The following is a 15986-nucleotide window of genomic DNA, read 5'->3' on the forward strand; positions in this document are numbered from 1 at the left end:
GAAACTTAACAGCGCTCATAAAAGTGGGAGCGAGTTGGGGAAAGAAACACAAACATTGTCTATTTTTCAGCAAGTCTGTATAAATCAGGAGTTCCATCGTTCGTGATTCCTCCTGTTGGCCTGCAGAGGCAAAGAAATCAAGTTAATACGTTTCTAATGTGCGACTTTGCCTCCAAGCTACTCAGAGGGTGAGTCAAACTGACAGATCTGAATATACCCGAGACCAGGTATGCTTGGCTTTTCTTTAAGGCCTCACCAGCTTGTGTACACGTGTGGGCATCGTACTCCAGTTAGCGTCCCACTTCCTTGAGATCCTACCCTGTGTAATGTATCCTGGGCTGGACGAACACCAAGAAGATTTTCAGGTCCCGTAAGCTTCCTCAGTGGAGGGATTATGTCCAGTTATCCTTCTTCCCCCCAGCAGCTGGCTTGGAGGAGAACCTTTGAGTGCATATTGGGAAAAGAGAAACCCAGCGAGTGGATGTGTAGGTGGATGGGTCAACTTGCTCTTAGGACTTCAACGATTCTGGAATATGGAGCCCATTTCAGTGGACGGTTTTCATTATCCAGCACTTATTGGCCTCCCATTTTGTGTACAGTGGCCCATTAGGCAAGTAGAATTACTGGTGGAATTTAGGAGGATTATAAGACTCTGGCCTCAGAGTCCCCCTGAGTAAAGAAGGGTAACAAGCATGCAGGAAAACGTACCAGGATTTCGTGCTTGGGCCTCTATTTCAACAACACCCTCTGGTTGCTGCTTCTCCTCACATCACGACCCTGCAGCTGACATCTCTACAGTGTGTGACTGTTGGTGCTGAATCTTTACTGACAGCAGTGCCTGAAACTCTGAAGTCATTCCCTGCACCCCTTCTGTCTGATTAACTTCCCATAACAACTTCCAGGTTAAGCCTGCAGATGGAGCCTCACGTGGGCTCCTCTCCCATGACAGGACTCCACTAAGCTGATGGTAAAGGCAGGATTGCACAAACCATGATGGCGAAGAGAAGCAGAGGTCACCCTTTGACAGAAGAAACACACCACCTCTTTCTGAGGGTGGAAGAGGATGGAAGTTCCATTGAAGGAACAAAGCCACAGGGGCCAGAACGGGAACGCGCGGGGAGTTGCAACAGAAAAGAAAGCAGAATGCTTGAGGGAGTCTAGGACTTGGAATGGACAGTAGGTGTGAGGTGTTGGCTGAAACTGAAGAGAAGGCAAAGAGTCAGACAACGTGGCTGACCATGGCTGGCCCTGCACTTGGACCTTGGGCATTGGGTAATGGTCTTCACGCCAAGTACTGGGGGCTCCTTTCCAAAGTTGTGTGATAAACTGTTCAAGGGAAGCTGGAGCAGGTGTGTGACCTCAGTACTTGGGCACAGCGCTCCCCCTCCTGGGTTGGGGAGTGGACTCCAGTTTCCCTCCCACCAGTCCCAAATGGAAGCCTGCCACACGACACCTCCATCCCCAAATACAGAGCCCCCTCAGTCTACCTTTCTGTCATTCTCAAATAACAGTGGTCAACCAGAGATCATCAGCTCTTTGAAGAAAACCAGTAACAGGAACAAGAAAGACCAAGAAAAACAAACAGAGACACCGACCCTGGCACAAAATTAGGGTAATCATAGAATTCTCTGCAGCCAAATTATCAATCAAGCACAGGGACAAAATAATTTTGAGACACAGAAGAACTCAGGTATTTTAGTTTCTGTGCATCCATTCTGAAGAAATCATGTGTGGTTTAACAAAACAAAGGTAAAGTAAAAAAGAAGAAGACAAGCACAACAAGAGTTGGTGTAGCTAACCCAGGAACCTAGGAAATGCTGGGCCGGGTGCTATACTATTGGCAGTTAAAATTAAAACAAGAAGTCGGTGGCATCCGTCCAACAGAAGAGAATGAGGCATAGTTAGAAGACAGCTATGAGGTGCTTCTCCTCCTGGCCAAAAGAAAAAGCAAAATAAAAAAAAAAAAATAACATCCAAACCCGTATGAGAGAGTCCCAGTCCAAAATAGGAGAGAATAAACTTCACATTGGGGAGGGGTTGCTGGCAGGTTCAGGGCACAGAAGAGAGAGGCAGAGGACCCATTCTGAAAACCAAAGTCTGCTACACCTAGTTTGCCCAGGGCCCAGCTTGGTAAGAGGCCATCATTCTTTTTTTTTTTTAAGATTTTATTTATTTATTTGACGGAGAGAGAGCACAAGTAGGCAGAGTGGCAGGCAGAGGGAGAAGCAGGCTCCCCGCTGAGCAAGGAGCCCGATGTGGGACTTGATCCCAGGACCCTGGGATCATGACCTGAGCCGAAGGCAGATGCTTAACAGACTGAGCCACCTAGGCATCCCGAGGCCATCATTCTTACGCATTAATTGAACACCAGGTGAAGTGACTGAGAGCCAGTGAGGTTTGGTTTAGACATACCAGGAAGTACGTCGGGTGGAACTTGATTTATTCTTTCATCAAAGATTTATTGAGCATATTCCGTGTGCTAGATGTTCAGTGGTGAACAGGACCAAGGGGGTCCCTGTTCCCATGCCATGTACAGGGGAGAAACCCATAAACTCACAAACATGGTCGTTCCAAGGACTGTTCCATGTGGAGAAGAGAATGGTGTCCTAGGTTGAGAGGGATGGTGGCTGAGGAAGACTGTGAACGGCATGACCGTTCTCTCCAAGGAGCTCGCATTCGTGGAAGAACCAGCCTCATGAAGGCAGAACAGAATGCTCCGGGCAGAAGGTGGCTCCGAGCCTGGTGGGTTCCAGAAGCAGATGAGGGCTGGGTGGCAGGAGCTGGAAGGCGTGGCTGTGAGGGCAGAGGTGTCAGGGCCCCAGGCCATGCGGGGCCTGACGGGGCCTGACAGGAATCTAGATCTCATTCTGACAGGAGTGGAGGGATTGAAGCAGAGGAGTGAAGCCATCTTGGTTATGGAGAATTGGCTGTGGTGGGGCCTGAGTGGAATCCAGGAAACCAGGTGGGAGGCTGTTACGGCGAGTCACATAACTGAGAGGCGATGGGGCTTGTAGCATGGGGCTGGGAGGAGATTGGGTTCAGTGTGCATTCAGAGGAGGATGGAGAGCTGAAGTGATGAGCAGGTGTGATGGTGTCATGGAGCATCTTGAATTCCTAAGGTGGAGGTCCACCACAGGGGGTCTTCTCATCTCCTTAGGTGAAGATTAATCTGGCAGCAGAGGGGAGGAAACAGGTACAATAGGTCATGTCCTGAATCATGAGGGTCTAAACTGGGCTGTGACCATGAACATGGAGAGAAAGTAGACACCAGAGGCTTTCAGGGGACAAAACCATCATGTCAAAGAAGACGAGGATGGAGAAAGAGCCAGTAGATGTGGTGACCAAGAGGTTGTCTGTCGCTGGTGATCTTCTGTCAATCAGGGGCAGGATTCCAGGGGTAGAATCCAGATTTCAAATCACTAAAGATGGATATTTCTCACCTGTGCCCTCCTCCAGAACACAATGCTGAGCACTAAAGCTTTTCTAGTTTCACAGGGTCTGTCTCTACCAAAAAGAACTTGTGCTTTCTCCACCAGTTCCCCACCATCCTGAGCTTTTGATTCATTATGCCCAGGCAGTGTCCTCCCCTGGTGCCATATACCCTGATTTGTCAGCAGAACAGGGCTCCCACCTACAGATGCTGACCAGGAACTTTAAGACCTGCTTTGAAAACTCAGTAATGGGTAGCAGGAATGCCTAGAGTATGTAGAAAAGTAACTGCTAGGGATCATTAGGAAAACATGGGGAGATTCTAGAGTTTATTGTTTGCAGTTTCCTTTGGTTTGGTCAGCTTGCCCTCTTAGAACACCAGACTTCATAAATACAATTGTTAAAACTCCTTTAACATTTGGAATTAATTTAAAAAAAAAAATAGGGCACCTGGGTGACTCAGTTGGTTAAGCGTTTAACTCTTGATTTCAGCTCAGGTCATGATCTCGGGGTCATGAGATTGAGCCTGGCATACGGCTCTCCATGCCCAGCTTGGAGCTTGTTTAAGATTCTCTCTCTCCCTCTCCCCCTCCACTAGATACCTAAAATAATACCAAGCAGAGTGGGCAGAGCACCCAAAGCTGTCCCAGCCCCTGAGTGTCCTGAAGAATTAACTTAAAGGGTGATTCTGCATGTGTTCCTGTTTGCACCTGATCTGAGAAGCTCCCTAGGGCAGACAGTGACCTGCTGCATAGGGACGCTGCTTGAGATGATGGGAGAGCCCACCTATGGGTGAGCCCCTAAACACTGGCTCTCTGTGCATCTTTTACTGAGAGGGACAGGGGGAAGGATTTGGTCCTGACTACTTTCTCCTTCCCTCTCTTCCTTTTTCAGAGAGGGCAGTGGTTCCGTGGAAGAAAAAGGGATAGAGGACAATTACCTTATTTAGCCCCAATCTGCTCAGGCAGGTGGTAGCTGTCCCCCAAACCCCTAGAAGGGCGTTGGCCTGTGTGCAGTCTCCATCTGTCCTGACAGCACCCACCCGTCATCAGGGCCCAGGTGGTGAGCCAGAGCAGAGGTAATTTTTTACCTTTGAGGTTGAGGTTATTACTCTTGCTTTAAGAACAGGGAAACTGAGGCTCATCTCCAGATATGTAATTATCCTCAGGATATGCATTGTGACCACAAACTTGAGCATAACATTTAGGGAAGAGAAGCTGATGGCCTGGGTAATTTAGCCCTGATCCAGAAGGCAGTTAGCTACAATTTGAAGTCATGTCTGAGAATACCTTTGGTCTTCTTTAGGCGAAATCTTAGCAAAAGAAGCTGATTTTTTTTAAATGGAAACAAGATGCTGCTTAGGAAAAGAGGAGAAAATAACAGAGCAGTTTCCCCCTGTATCCAGCCTTTGACAATTTAACACGTAAGAGAATGTGAATCCTACAAGCAAGGCTGTCGGAGGCTCCAGATCTGAGTTTCTGTTCCCTTGGTGGAGAGGTGTAGAAGTGTAACCCTCCTGTGAGTAGAAGGATTGAACAGCATCCAGGTGATCTGTGAGGCCCTCAGTTGAGGGCATTTGCGGTTTTGTAACTAGACCTTCTGTTATGATAGGTCTTCCCATGGATCGTTTACTCGCCCTAAGCACCATTGTAAGGGGGCTCTGCTTCTTGAGAGTAGAGGGGAGCCAGCCTCTGTTGTCCTCGTGGCTCAGCTGGGTTCCCCCACATCCCTCCAGGATGCCTCAGCCCAGAACCTCTTTAGCTCAGGGGTGACAGAGGATAGTGGCGACAGGAGTTACTTCCCCAGTGGGAATTCATGTCTGGGGCCTTGGGGGGGTTGGGTGGGGTGGTGGACAGGGAGGGTTACATAGGTACTGCCCCCTCAGGACACAGAAGGCTTGGCATCTGACAGCAATGGCTGTCTCCATGAGGGTCTCTATCTCTGAGCTGCCAAACCCAGGACAATGGTCTCCCAGTATGACTTGGGCCCCTAGCATCACCTTGGGAACTCACTGGAAATGATGAATCCTTGGGCCCCACCGCAGCAATGAGTGACCTGCCCAGTCCTCTAGGTGACTTTGGCATGTTGGAGTTGGAGAACTGCCACCCCAGGTGATCTTGTGTCCCTTGGCCTGGGAGATCTTCTGTCCACCCTAGAAATTAACCACTGTTGGTCAGACTTGGGGGAGTTGCTCCTTTTAGGCTATCCAGAGCAAAACTTTGTCCAAAAGGGCATACCATCTTCATAGACTAATCTCAGCTCCCATGACCAACCAAAAAATAAGCAGGTGGCCACGTTTCAGAAAGGATCCCCCAGTGTCTCAGATCCAGATTTAAGCCCATACTCTTTGGATACTGTATTTGGCCTCTTGAGATGACCAGATGCTGGTGAGGATGGGCCCCCTGGGGCTTGCCTGTAAACATCCCCAACTCTCAGAAAAGAGGCAAGGGCTAGCTCCAGGCAGGCCCAGCATGCCCCAGCAGCCCCACGGACATCAGGCCTTGCTGGGCCCCAACTGACTTGGACTTCATCCCTGAAAAAAAGGAAATCAACTCCAAACGTTGTATCTACTTAATTTTGGATCCCATAAGATCTAAATGTGTACTGGTTGGGGCTTCACTGCCATGCACATGTGTATATGTTCTTCATGCGGTGCTTCAGGAGCCATGACAAGAATCTCATGAAGGGTAGAAAATTGCCCCCTGACCTGCCTCTGCTTAGGTGGGGCAACAGCATCTGCCGGGATCAGCCACGAAGGCAGCTGGTGCTGGTCTGGCTGTGCGGGGGCTTCGCAAGCGCTCACTTAAGCCAAGATTTTTCCTCATTACTTGTCTCTTTCCCACCAAGGTCCTTCTTTCAGGGGACTCTGGGGGAGAAGTGGTTTGCTCGTCCAGGAAAGTGTGTGCTCTCCTAAAGGCCCTTCCTCCCATTGAGTCCCTGTCCTGTTCCTTCCTGAAGTACCTCCGATGCCTGTCCTTTCTGCTTCCGGGTGAATTCCTGCTCTGGCAGATTGCAAACACACGCTTTGCTCCTCGTCCTGATCTCCTAGCCAGGCTGCAGAGGGCCTTTTGAGATCCTAGCGCAGACTCTCCATTCACATTCCCTTTCCCCCCAGATGACGTTTCTCCTGTTCCTTTAGCTTCTTTTTTCTGAACGTTTCCATATTCTTGCAAGCCCAACATGCCTTCAGAAGAAGCCCCACCCTTTCCAGAAGTTCTCCCAGTGATCCCCAGTCCTTGGCTGAGGATAATCAGGGGAGACACCCAGCCGGCCCAGGGTCGGGAGGCAAGAGGTGAGGGACTGCTCCTGGCCCCGCCAGACAGTTTGCTGTGTGGCCTCAGATTTGTCAGGTGCTGTCATTGGGGCTGGGGAGGGAAACTGTCTGGACAGAGTGGGATGTTAACTTAGAACATCTAGAAAGCGTTTAATCAGGCAATTCCAACTGAGGAACCAGACAGGGAGTGGGTGGCCAAGCCAGAGACCCACTATTGCTGAGTGGGAATGTGGTTAAAATAGGAAGACCATGTAAGGAAGAGTCTAGACCTGAAAGCAGGTGATGGGGAAGCCACATGTGGACAGGTCAGGGTGACATGACAGTGGTCAGGGTTTACGGGGTCAGGGTTTAGGGGGCCAGAAAAAGGCTGGAGCTCTGAACACATGGGAGCAATATAGATGGGCAGCACACACATGTGTGGCCCCACGGATTTGGTTCCAGAGCCTCTGCTGAGCATGCTGGTTGAGCAAAATTTTGGATCTTGGCTGCCTTGGATTCTTAGCCGGCATCATTTTATATCGAGCAACTTGACAACAATCAGCCAACAGTCCAGATCACAAATCTCGGCCACTCCCGGTTCTAGGTACCCTGCAGCAGCTGGTCTACCTACAGGCCACCCTTGGGTGTCCTGCCCTGGCAAGGTGTTGCAGTCTGTGCCAGTTACCACCTGGGTCTCCATGTGTCACCTAAATCTCCCCAGCTCCTTCAGGTGCACTTGCCTGCTGCATTCATTCCTTTGCCTGACCTCTGGCTGCTAAAGCCCCCAGTCTTGCCCTTGACCTGTCTTTCTACTACTTTGAACACATTTGAACTTTTCTTTTCTTTTTCCAAATGCTGCTCTTTCTTAATGGTCTCATTTTTGGACTAACCTTGCTCAGCACTTAGCAGATCTTCAGGTCTTTACTGAAATGTATTCAGTTATGCTACCGTTGGGGGACACACAACAGTAATTTTCCCATAATTCTTCCCTAAAGAAATGAAAGGATCCCAGGATGAGACTTGGGACTGTTGGTTAGGAAGAACATGCACTTACTCTTCATAGAACATCACATGATGGGGTGGTTCTCCGAGGGTGGTCCCGACCACCAGCAGTGGCAGCAGCATCACCTGGGAACTTGTTAGAAAGGCGCATCCTCAGGCCCACCCAGACGTGCTGGGTCAGAAACGCTGGGCGTGGGATCCAGCAGTCTGTTCTGACAGCCCTCCTGGAGAGGTGGACGCATGTTCCTGCTGAAGAACCATGCTGGGGTGCCAGGGTGGCTCAGTCGGTTAAGTGTCCCACTCTTGGTTTCGGTTCAAGTCGTAATCTCATGGGTCATGGGATCAAGCCCCTCATCGGTCTCCACACACAGCAGGGAGTCTGCTTGAGAGTCTCTCCTTCTGCCCCTCCCCCCCACTTATGCTCACTCTGTGTCTCAAATAAATCTTAAAGAAAAAACCACAAAAACACTACCATGACGAAGCAGAGGATTCTGATTAAGGTGTAAGCGGTGGGACCAAGAGGAAGTTGCTGTTCAGCCAGCTCTGCTCCACGCCCTGCCCTGTTGGAGTGGGGTGCAAGGACAGAAGCAGCTTGCCAGCATCCATCCAAGCATCATGGGAAGGAGCAAAATCACCTTGGCCTCAGTTATCTGGCTGTTGACTCCTTCATGGCCTGAAGCACCGATCCTTAATGCAGGGCGATGAGGAAACTCAGTCTTGTTCTAGAAGTACTCACTTGGGGGCGGGATGGGCGGGGGGAGTGGAGAGGGGAATTTCAGCAATTTAACTAGTAAACAATTAAATACTCGGTGTTTACCATATTATAAAGCTAAGTATGCTGTTTTACAGAATATAAAATTCTCATGCATTTGTTTTTGAAGGAAAAACAAGAGTTCACAGCTTTTTCTCACTTTTCATGAACTGCCTTGGGCTGTGCCGCCCAGAGCCACTCAGGGTCAAGTTACTCTTCTCTGACCTCACCCAGTCCTTTTTGAAAGGTTTGGGAAACAGGGGTCTTCTTGGACTAGGTCTCAACGGAGAAATGGGGGGCTCATTCCCAGCTGTGTCTAAATGAGCTCTGGGCTTCCTGACCTCAACAGAAAAGTCAGGGTGGTTTCTCCAGCCTGTTCTGCTGGCTGTTCCAACCAAGACAGAGGTGCCCCATGCAGCCCCAAGGGAAACATGAATCCTGTGAAGTTGTAGCCACCCTGGAAGGTATGTGGGAGTCAGAGGCTGGCCTCTTCTTCAGGTAGCGCTCGAAGGGTCAGGCTTCTAGCCTCAGTGGGACCTCTGAGGTCTTTTTTGCCTTCATGGCCCCTTCCTCCCTAACAAATAATAAAAAATATGTGTGACAACTATGTGGGTTATAAAGACAGATATGCTATAAGCTGGAGTCTGTTCATTTTTTTCTCTTCTGATTTTAAAATAAAATATTTTCTCGGGCCTCTGAAAGTATGGCGCATTCCAGGCACCACGCTTGCTGGGCCTATTGGAGAAGTCAGCCCTGCAGAGATCCTCTCCGAAAATCCCTCTAGTCTTAAACCCAGAATAACCCAGCCCTTTGGTCGTTCAGAAAATTGGCTGTGATGGCATCATCGGGTCCGCGGCCAAGGAAGACCGGTGTGGGGTCTGCAGCGGGGATGGCAAGACGTGCCGCGTGGTGAAGGGCGACTTCAGCCACTCTCGGGGCACAGGTGAGTGTGAAGCCCAAGGGCAAGGGGACCCTGGCCTCTCCGGGAGAGAGGGGACGAGTGAGGGGGAAACCCAAGGGGTTACTGCAAGTGCAGGACAATATTTTATTCCCTTTGCCCAAAGCCAAGAATCACATGCCTTCTCTGCACCTCATTGTTAAGGGCTGGTGGATGATAGATAGGCGACCCGGCACGTCAGTGTTAGGATTGCTGAAAGGCAAAGAGAAAACACGTTAGCCAGAACACCTTGGGGTTCCTAGAAATGAATAGTTTGCTTGTGGGGCTCAGTGGAGCTGCCCTGCCCAACCAGCCCCCCTGAAGTTTCACATCAGCCCGGCTTCTGATGGGACACCTCGCCATGTTGTTTTTACCTATAGATGGAAGAGGTTTTCTCTGAGGTTTCTGTCAGTTAAAGTAGGACAGCATTTACACACATCCCTAAAATGCTTTTAAAGCCATTTGTTCTGGGAAGTCTGAGTTGCTTCTGCCAACTGTGAATACAAAGTAGGCGAGTTTCCTGTTTCCTAAATGTAGACCTCCCCCAACGCTGTGCTTAGAGAGGTCCATCAAAGTTCAGCTGATGGGTCGTCTTAGTCTTTCTGCTTGAACCACCTACGCAGCTGTAAGCTGCTTTGCCCAGAGGTGGGAGATGGTTTCTCAGCTCCTGTCCTGGAGGACACCAGCTTATGATGTCCAGGGAGGTATTGGGGTTGATACATATGTGATGAGAGGTGCAGGAGGTAAGGCAGGTCATCTGGGGAGAGAGCTCTTCTCAAAGCCTGAGTGAGTGTCCTCTCACCCAATGTCACCAAGAGCGACATCACCAAGGTAGCTTGTTGGGTGGGGCTGAGCTGAAAAGCCTCTATTCTAATTTGAATGATGGCTTTGGATAGAAACTTTTCAGTTCAGTTTAAGCCCCACAAGAGAACGAAATCCCAAGCAATCCCCTCTGTCCCACAGAACACAGGCCTCTGGGACTGAGGCGGAGAGGAGAAGTCTGTGAATGCTCCCCGTTCTCTGTACAAATGGGAGACCTGGTCTAGAGGAAACATTCCTTCTCGGTACCTTGCAGAAAGGGTAACCTATCGCACAAGTGTTTTGCAGGATCTTGTGACCGCAAAACCAGAGGGAAATGCAAGCACAAAGTTTAATTTTAAGATTACACGTAAAAATGATATTTCAGGCTGGGTTTCTGGATTTTAAAGACAGGTGCCCAGCCTATGCAATAGGAAACATGTGAGAATCTGTGTCTGCTGTGTGGCTCCTGAGATAAACTGAGGAAAGTAACGCCAGAGCAAGTCGGTTTGAGGGCGGGGGGGGAAGTGCCCTCTGAAGCCATGTCATCCAGGACAGTAGCCACAGGCTATTCAATTTTTAATTATAACTAAAATTAAACAATCTTGAAAATTCAGACCTCGGTCCCACTAGCCACATTTTAAGTGCTCCGTGGCCACATGTGGCTAGGGTTTCCTGTGCCAGACAGCCCAGAGAGAGAAGGTTTCCATCACTGCAGAAAGTTCTCGAACAGCTCTGCTCTGGAGCTTTGGTGATTTCTATTTGTTGTGATATGTCGTAGGCTACTTTCTCTATTTAGACGGCAGCTCCAGTTTGCCATGAGACTTTGACCTTGCCTAATGTGCCGGCAAGGGCAACGAGGAACAAAACCTCTGCAGCTGGCAAGTTTTACTACTGATAAAATTTTTTTTAAAAAAAGGAAGCGTTAGACCCCTTTATTTATTTATTTATTTATTTATTTATTTATTTATTTATTTATTTATTTATTATTTGTTTATCTATTTAAAAGATTTTGTTTATTTGACAGAGAGAGAGACAGCCAGAGAGGGACCACAAGCAGGGGGAGTGGGAGAAGCAGGCTTCCCGTGGAGCAGGGAGCCCGATGCGGGGCTCGATCCCAGGACCCTGGGATCATGACCTGAGCTGAAGGCAGACGCTTAATGACTGAGCCACCCAGGCGCCCCTAGAACCCTTGATTTAAATCAAATGTGCCACTCCAATAAACTGGACTACAGTTGCTCCCTTCAGTAGAAGGCAGGGGGAGCACGGACACGCCCACTCCTGCCCCCTGGGCAATCACTAGCACTCGAAGGCTGTTTCTGACACACACCTTTGAAAACCTCCACTGCATGCAACGTAGTAGCTCAGTTCCAAGAGAACCCTGATGGGGCAAAAGAAGGTTCTCTCTTTTTTTTCCCCCAGTCTAATCCACTTGTTGACCTTTGATCTCTGCATGAGTAGATCCATTCTTCCAATCACAGTAACTCTTTTTTTTTTTTTTCTTCTCTCCCCTTTCTCCATTCTACCTGGTGCCTGGGTCCCATCTGTGCACCGGAGGCAGGTGGGCAGGAATGTGCAGCCTTCCTCCTGGGGTGGTCAGGATTCTGGGGCTCAGGCAGCCAGTCCTCCCTGGAGGGACAGATAGCCATTGGAATCCTCCTGGGGGTAGCTGTCTGCACCCTGGCTTGTGATGTATGTGCTTCCTTCCAGCTTCGGGGGCACAAAAGCCTTAGTGATGCGGTTTTAGAATATAGGTGAGTTTCAGTGGGGTGAGGTCCGGAGCTGACCACCAAGAAAGAATTCTTGAGACATCTTTGGTGCAAAATGGTAGTTTTATCAAAGCACAGGGACAGGACCCATGCGCAGAAAGAGCTGCGGCACCGGGGTCTTGAGGAGTGGCTGATGATACACTTTGAGTTGGCAGAAGTAAGGAAAACGGAGGTTTCAAAAGAACTTTCATTTGCTAAAGAGGACCGACCTACAAGATACCTATTAAATACGAGAGGTCTTGCCATTGTCAAGTTAAGGTTGTTTTTCCCTCTAGCAAAGTATTAACATTTAGTTGGGAGATTCCTGGAAGAATGTCACACATGTCCCACCCAGGAGTGGGGGAAGGTTGCAGGGTGTCAGCTTATGCTTTGTCCTCAGCTTGCCTTCTGCTCCCTCATCATTAGCAAACCTTAAGAGAAAAATAAGCACCCTTTAGCTTGGCCCACCTGGAAAGTTCTGTCCTTCTGAGCGGTTGCCAGATGTCACACCTTTGATCTGAAGTCTAAAGCCGTTTCTTCCAAATCCTCACCATCGGGGTCTGTGAGCAGAAGCTCCTATCAGTGTGGATTCTGCTTCCTGAGGCTGTGCGTGAAATGCTCACTCAGGCATGAATGAATCACTATTTAATATAGTTTCATCAAACGCAAGCCTGTCATCATGGCCTGACATTCTGGAATGTACATATGCAAAGTTACAACTGGTCACCCAGTAAACATTTGTGCGACACTACATTTTAAAGCATGAGGGGCACAGAAATTAAAGTTAACGGTCACCAAGTCGGTCACTGCCGAGGGAGGGTACCCCCAGGCAAGCAGCTTGAGTCCACGTGTGAAGTGGAGGCAGCTCAGTGGGGGTGGGTGGGTGCTATGGGGCCTCAAATTCTAGTGGGGTGCCTCACCCAGGCTTCCTGAAAGTTGACAGTGGTCCCTGAGCCATAAAGGACAGGTAGAAATGAACTGACAGTGCGGGTGGAGAAAGGACATTTCAGGCTGAAGGAAAAATCAAACTTGGAAATGGTATAAAGCCTGGGAATGGAACATCTGGGAGACTCCAAGTATGGCAGAGTGGATTCACTAATCAGGAAGGTAACTTTCATCTCTGCCCAGCTAAAAAGACTGGGAAAAGGAGGAATGTCTTGTCTTATCACCCTTAAGGGTGAATATCAGAAAGAAAGGCCACACCAGAAAGATAACAGGTAATCAAACGCAGGATTTTTGCCCAATTATATAAAGTCCTGACCCTTGCCTGAACTCATCTGGGTTTTTTCACCAAAGTGCTTGAGCTGAGACTCCAGAGCAAACCCACACAGGGTCAGTGTCCACATCCCCCAGGATGTCCCCCTCTTGTGTCCTTGAGAGGTCACAAAGAGCGAGTGGGGACATGGCATTCTGAGTGTAGGCTGTTTATTACCCCCTGGCCTCTTGATTCCCGATTTTGAATAACCGAGGTCCTCAGCAGCTCAACTCTGGAAAGAATCTACTCGAATGGCTATTGTATTATGTCTCTGATGGATGGTCTTGAACATGCTCAAGTCTTTGGTTAAGTTCAAACAGCTGAGTTTTTTAATTTAGTATCTTAAACGTTCTTGGAATGATGCCTCCAACTTCATTCATTCAAGTGTCAACATCTTTATTCCGTGCTCCTCCTCAGTGCTGCAAAGGTGACTAGTACCCCCTGAAGTCATCACAGATGGTTCTATCCATGGCGCCCCATGGGTTCTGAATCTCTTTGCACTTAATCCTCGAAGAGAACCTTCTCAAACAATGAATTCTTAAAAGGGAAGGTAACGTGATCTATCCCTTTTGAGTGTGGATGGATCCAGAAGTCAAATATTTATTCAATAATTACCTTTAGAAACTCTGTCATGTGCCACGTTCTCTTCTCAAGGTGTGGGATATGGAGGTGCTGTGGGGAAATTTACATGATGACAAACAATGACTCTTCTCACCACCATGATTAAGAACTACGGTATCAGTTCCTGAAATGTGCGTGGAAACCAATGACTGTATATTTCTTTTCCTCAGTCAAGAATAATCTTTGTACGAAGGTGTCCACATGTGTGATGGCAAAGGCTGTTCCCAAGTGTTTCTCATGTAAGATGTTTGTGTATCATGTGCGGTATTCGAGGTGATGTGTCTGGTGTGGGATTCTTTCCTCACTTCCATGCCTGAATGTTTTCTGAGCGGAGTCAATGGGAATGGGTCATGCATGAAGCCATGGATAAACACAAAGGCCATTTGTCACTTCTATATAATTGATGTTTAAGACTGATTGCCAAAAAGAAAAAACCGTAGAACAAAACTAATTTTAAAGCTATAGAAGGTAAAGAGTTATGAGATCGGAGACCAGACAGAAACTTGTGTCAATATGCCAAGGGATACATCATTCTCCTCAGCCACACCTGGCTCTTGGGCAGGAAATGATACGACATGCCAGAGAATTTGCTGCAGGTGGCCCATTCTTCCATAGGGAAGTGTCTGTATCAAAGACTTGGACTTCTCAAAGGGCAGGGGATCACATCCTCCTGGTCTTCATACTGGAGATAAGGTCACGGCCTTGCTTTGGCCCACTTACACTGACCTCACATTCAGGGAAACTGAACAAGGAAGGGTATTAGTCTGGCCCCACGGGCTTCCCAAACAATGAGGTCTTTCCAGTGAGACCCAGAACAACCCTTAGGGGTAAACATAAAGATAGTAGTATTCTCATAAACAACTTTTGTTTAAAAAAAAAAAAAGTGGGGGAAACTATAAACTTAGATGAAAGCCTCTCCAAGCATTTTATAAGACAATCACACACACAAAAAAATAGAACTTTGTTTTTTGTTTGTTTGTTTACATGTTTGATTCAACCTTGTGAAAGAGTTCCAGGCCACATAGCCAGAGTTTCACATGCATTCCATCACAGTACCTTACCAGCACAATGGTTTTCTTCCGAAGAAAGTTAATTCTCCTAGAACACAAGGGGAAAGTGTGACCACATCATCTAAAAGCAAGTCGACTTGGGGAATTCAGACAAAAAGTATTTTGCAGGGGAATGTGTTCATAGCCCGGTGATATTAACTATTCAGGAGATTTGAGATAGGTTCAGGTCAACATCACACTGAAGTTCCTTCCGACTACTTGTCCTGATGGTAAAAATGGCATGTTCTCCTAGAAGGGTGGCAAAGGCATTGAATGTTAACCATGGCTTCCTCATGAAACCAAATCATGTCCCTCTAACTGGATTTCTCCTGTTTGATGGCAGAGACTAGAATGGAAAATTATTCTGAAGATAAAGTCTTGCCTACCCTACCCAAATTGTGACTTTATCTTGTGAATTCTTAGAGTCCACCCCTCCATTAATTATTTTTCATGCCCAGTCAACATGTGGTACCTGGCATCTGCCTGGGGGGGCCATCTGGTATGAGGGATGACAAGGTGCTTCGGGACTTGGTGATGGGCCTCCTGCTATTGCTGACCATTCTCTACACCAACATCAGCACGGGCTTTGAGCTGTGGGTCAAAAGAGGGGAAGAGGGACAGTGAAGTAGAGGTGATTTCCTTGGTTTGTGGACTGAACACCTGCCTTTTATTTCAGGAATTTTCTCTTTCATTAGTTCGCTGCAAATCTTAGAAAGAAAGGTTAGCAGAACCCATGCATGGCAATGACTCCCCTGCCCAATTACTCAGAGGTCACCTGAGGATGAGCCTCACCTGATTGTTGTGTCTACCCTGAGCTTTTCACTACTCATCTGCTCTGCCCCCAGCGTAGTTGAAAGAGGAGAGAAGACAGGTACCTTTTCAGTGTTACTACTTGTGCCAAAGTGAAGTTTAAACATAGGTGTGGTGACCATGTATTTGTTGCAAATGCACTACCTTGCTGTGGAATGTGGAAAATGAACTAATCTGGATCTTGGCGGATGCATCCATTGCCTCTGATTTTAGCAGCCTAGTAATGCTAACACCAAGGCTTATTAGTCACAAAATAGAAGGATTCCACATAACAGCAGCTTTTTTCTGAGAAGAACCAGCTCCCCAAGCAGGTCCTGTACCCAGGTCAGTTTT

General features: G+C 48.2%; 1 protein-coding gene across 2 annotated transcripts in view; it reads left to right on the forward strand.

The window, feature by feature from the left end:
- ADAMTS17 (ADAM metallopeptidase with thrombospondin type 1 motif 17) overlaps window positions 1–15986 on the forward strand; it is a 344744-nt gene that overhangs the window by 227194 nt on the left and 101564 nt on the right. For both annotated transcript variants that reach the window (XM_035024022.1, XM_035024023.1), the window contains exon 15: window positions 9258–9378. In XM_035024022.1, the coding sequence (XP_034879913.1) occupies window positions 9258–9378 (121 nt within the window). The remainder of the gene's footprint in view (window positions 1–9257; window positions 9379–15986) is intronic.

This window comes from Mirounga leonina, unplaced genomic scaffold (genome assembly GCF_011800145.1).
Source record: "Mirounga leonina isolate KUSES-001 unplaced genomic scaffold, KU_Mleo_1.0 Mir_178, whole genome shotgun sequence".
Taxonomy (NCBI): domain Eukaryota; kingdom Metazoa; phylum Chordata; class Mammalia; order Carnivora; family Phocidae; genus Mirounga; species Mirounga leonina.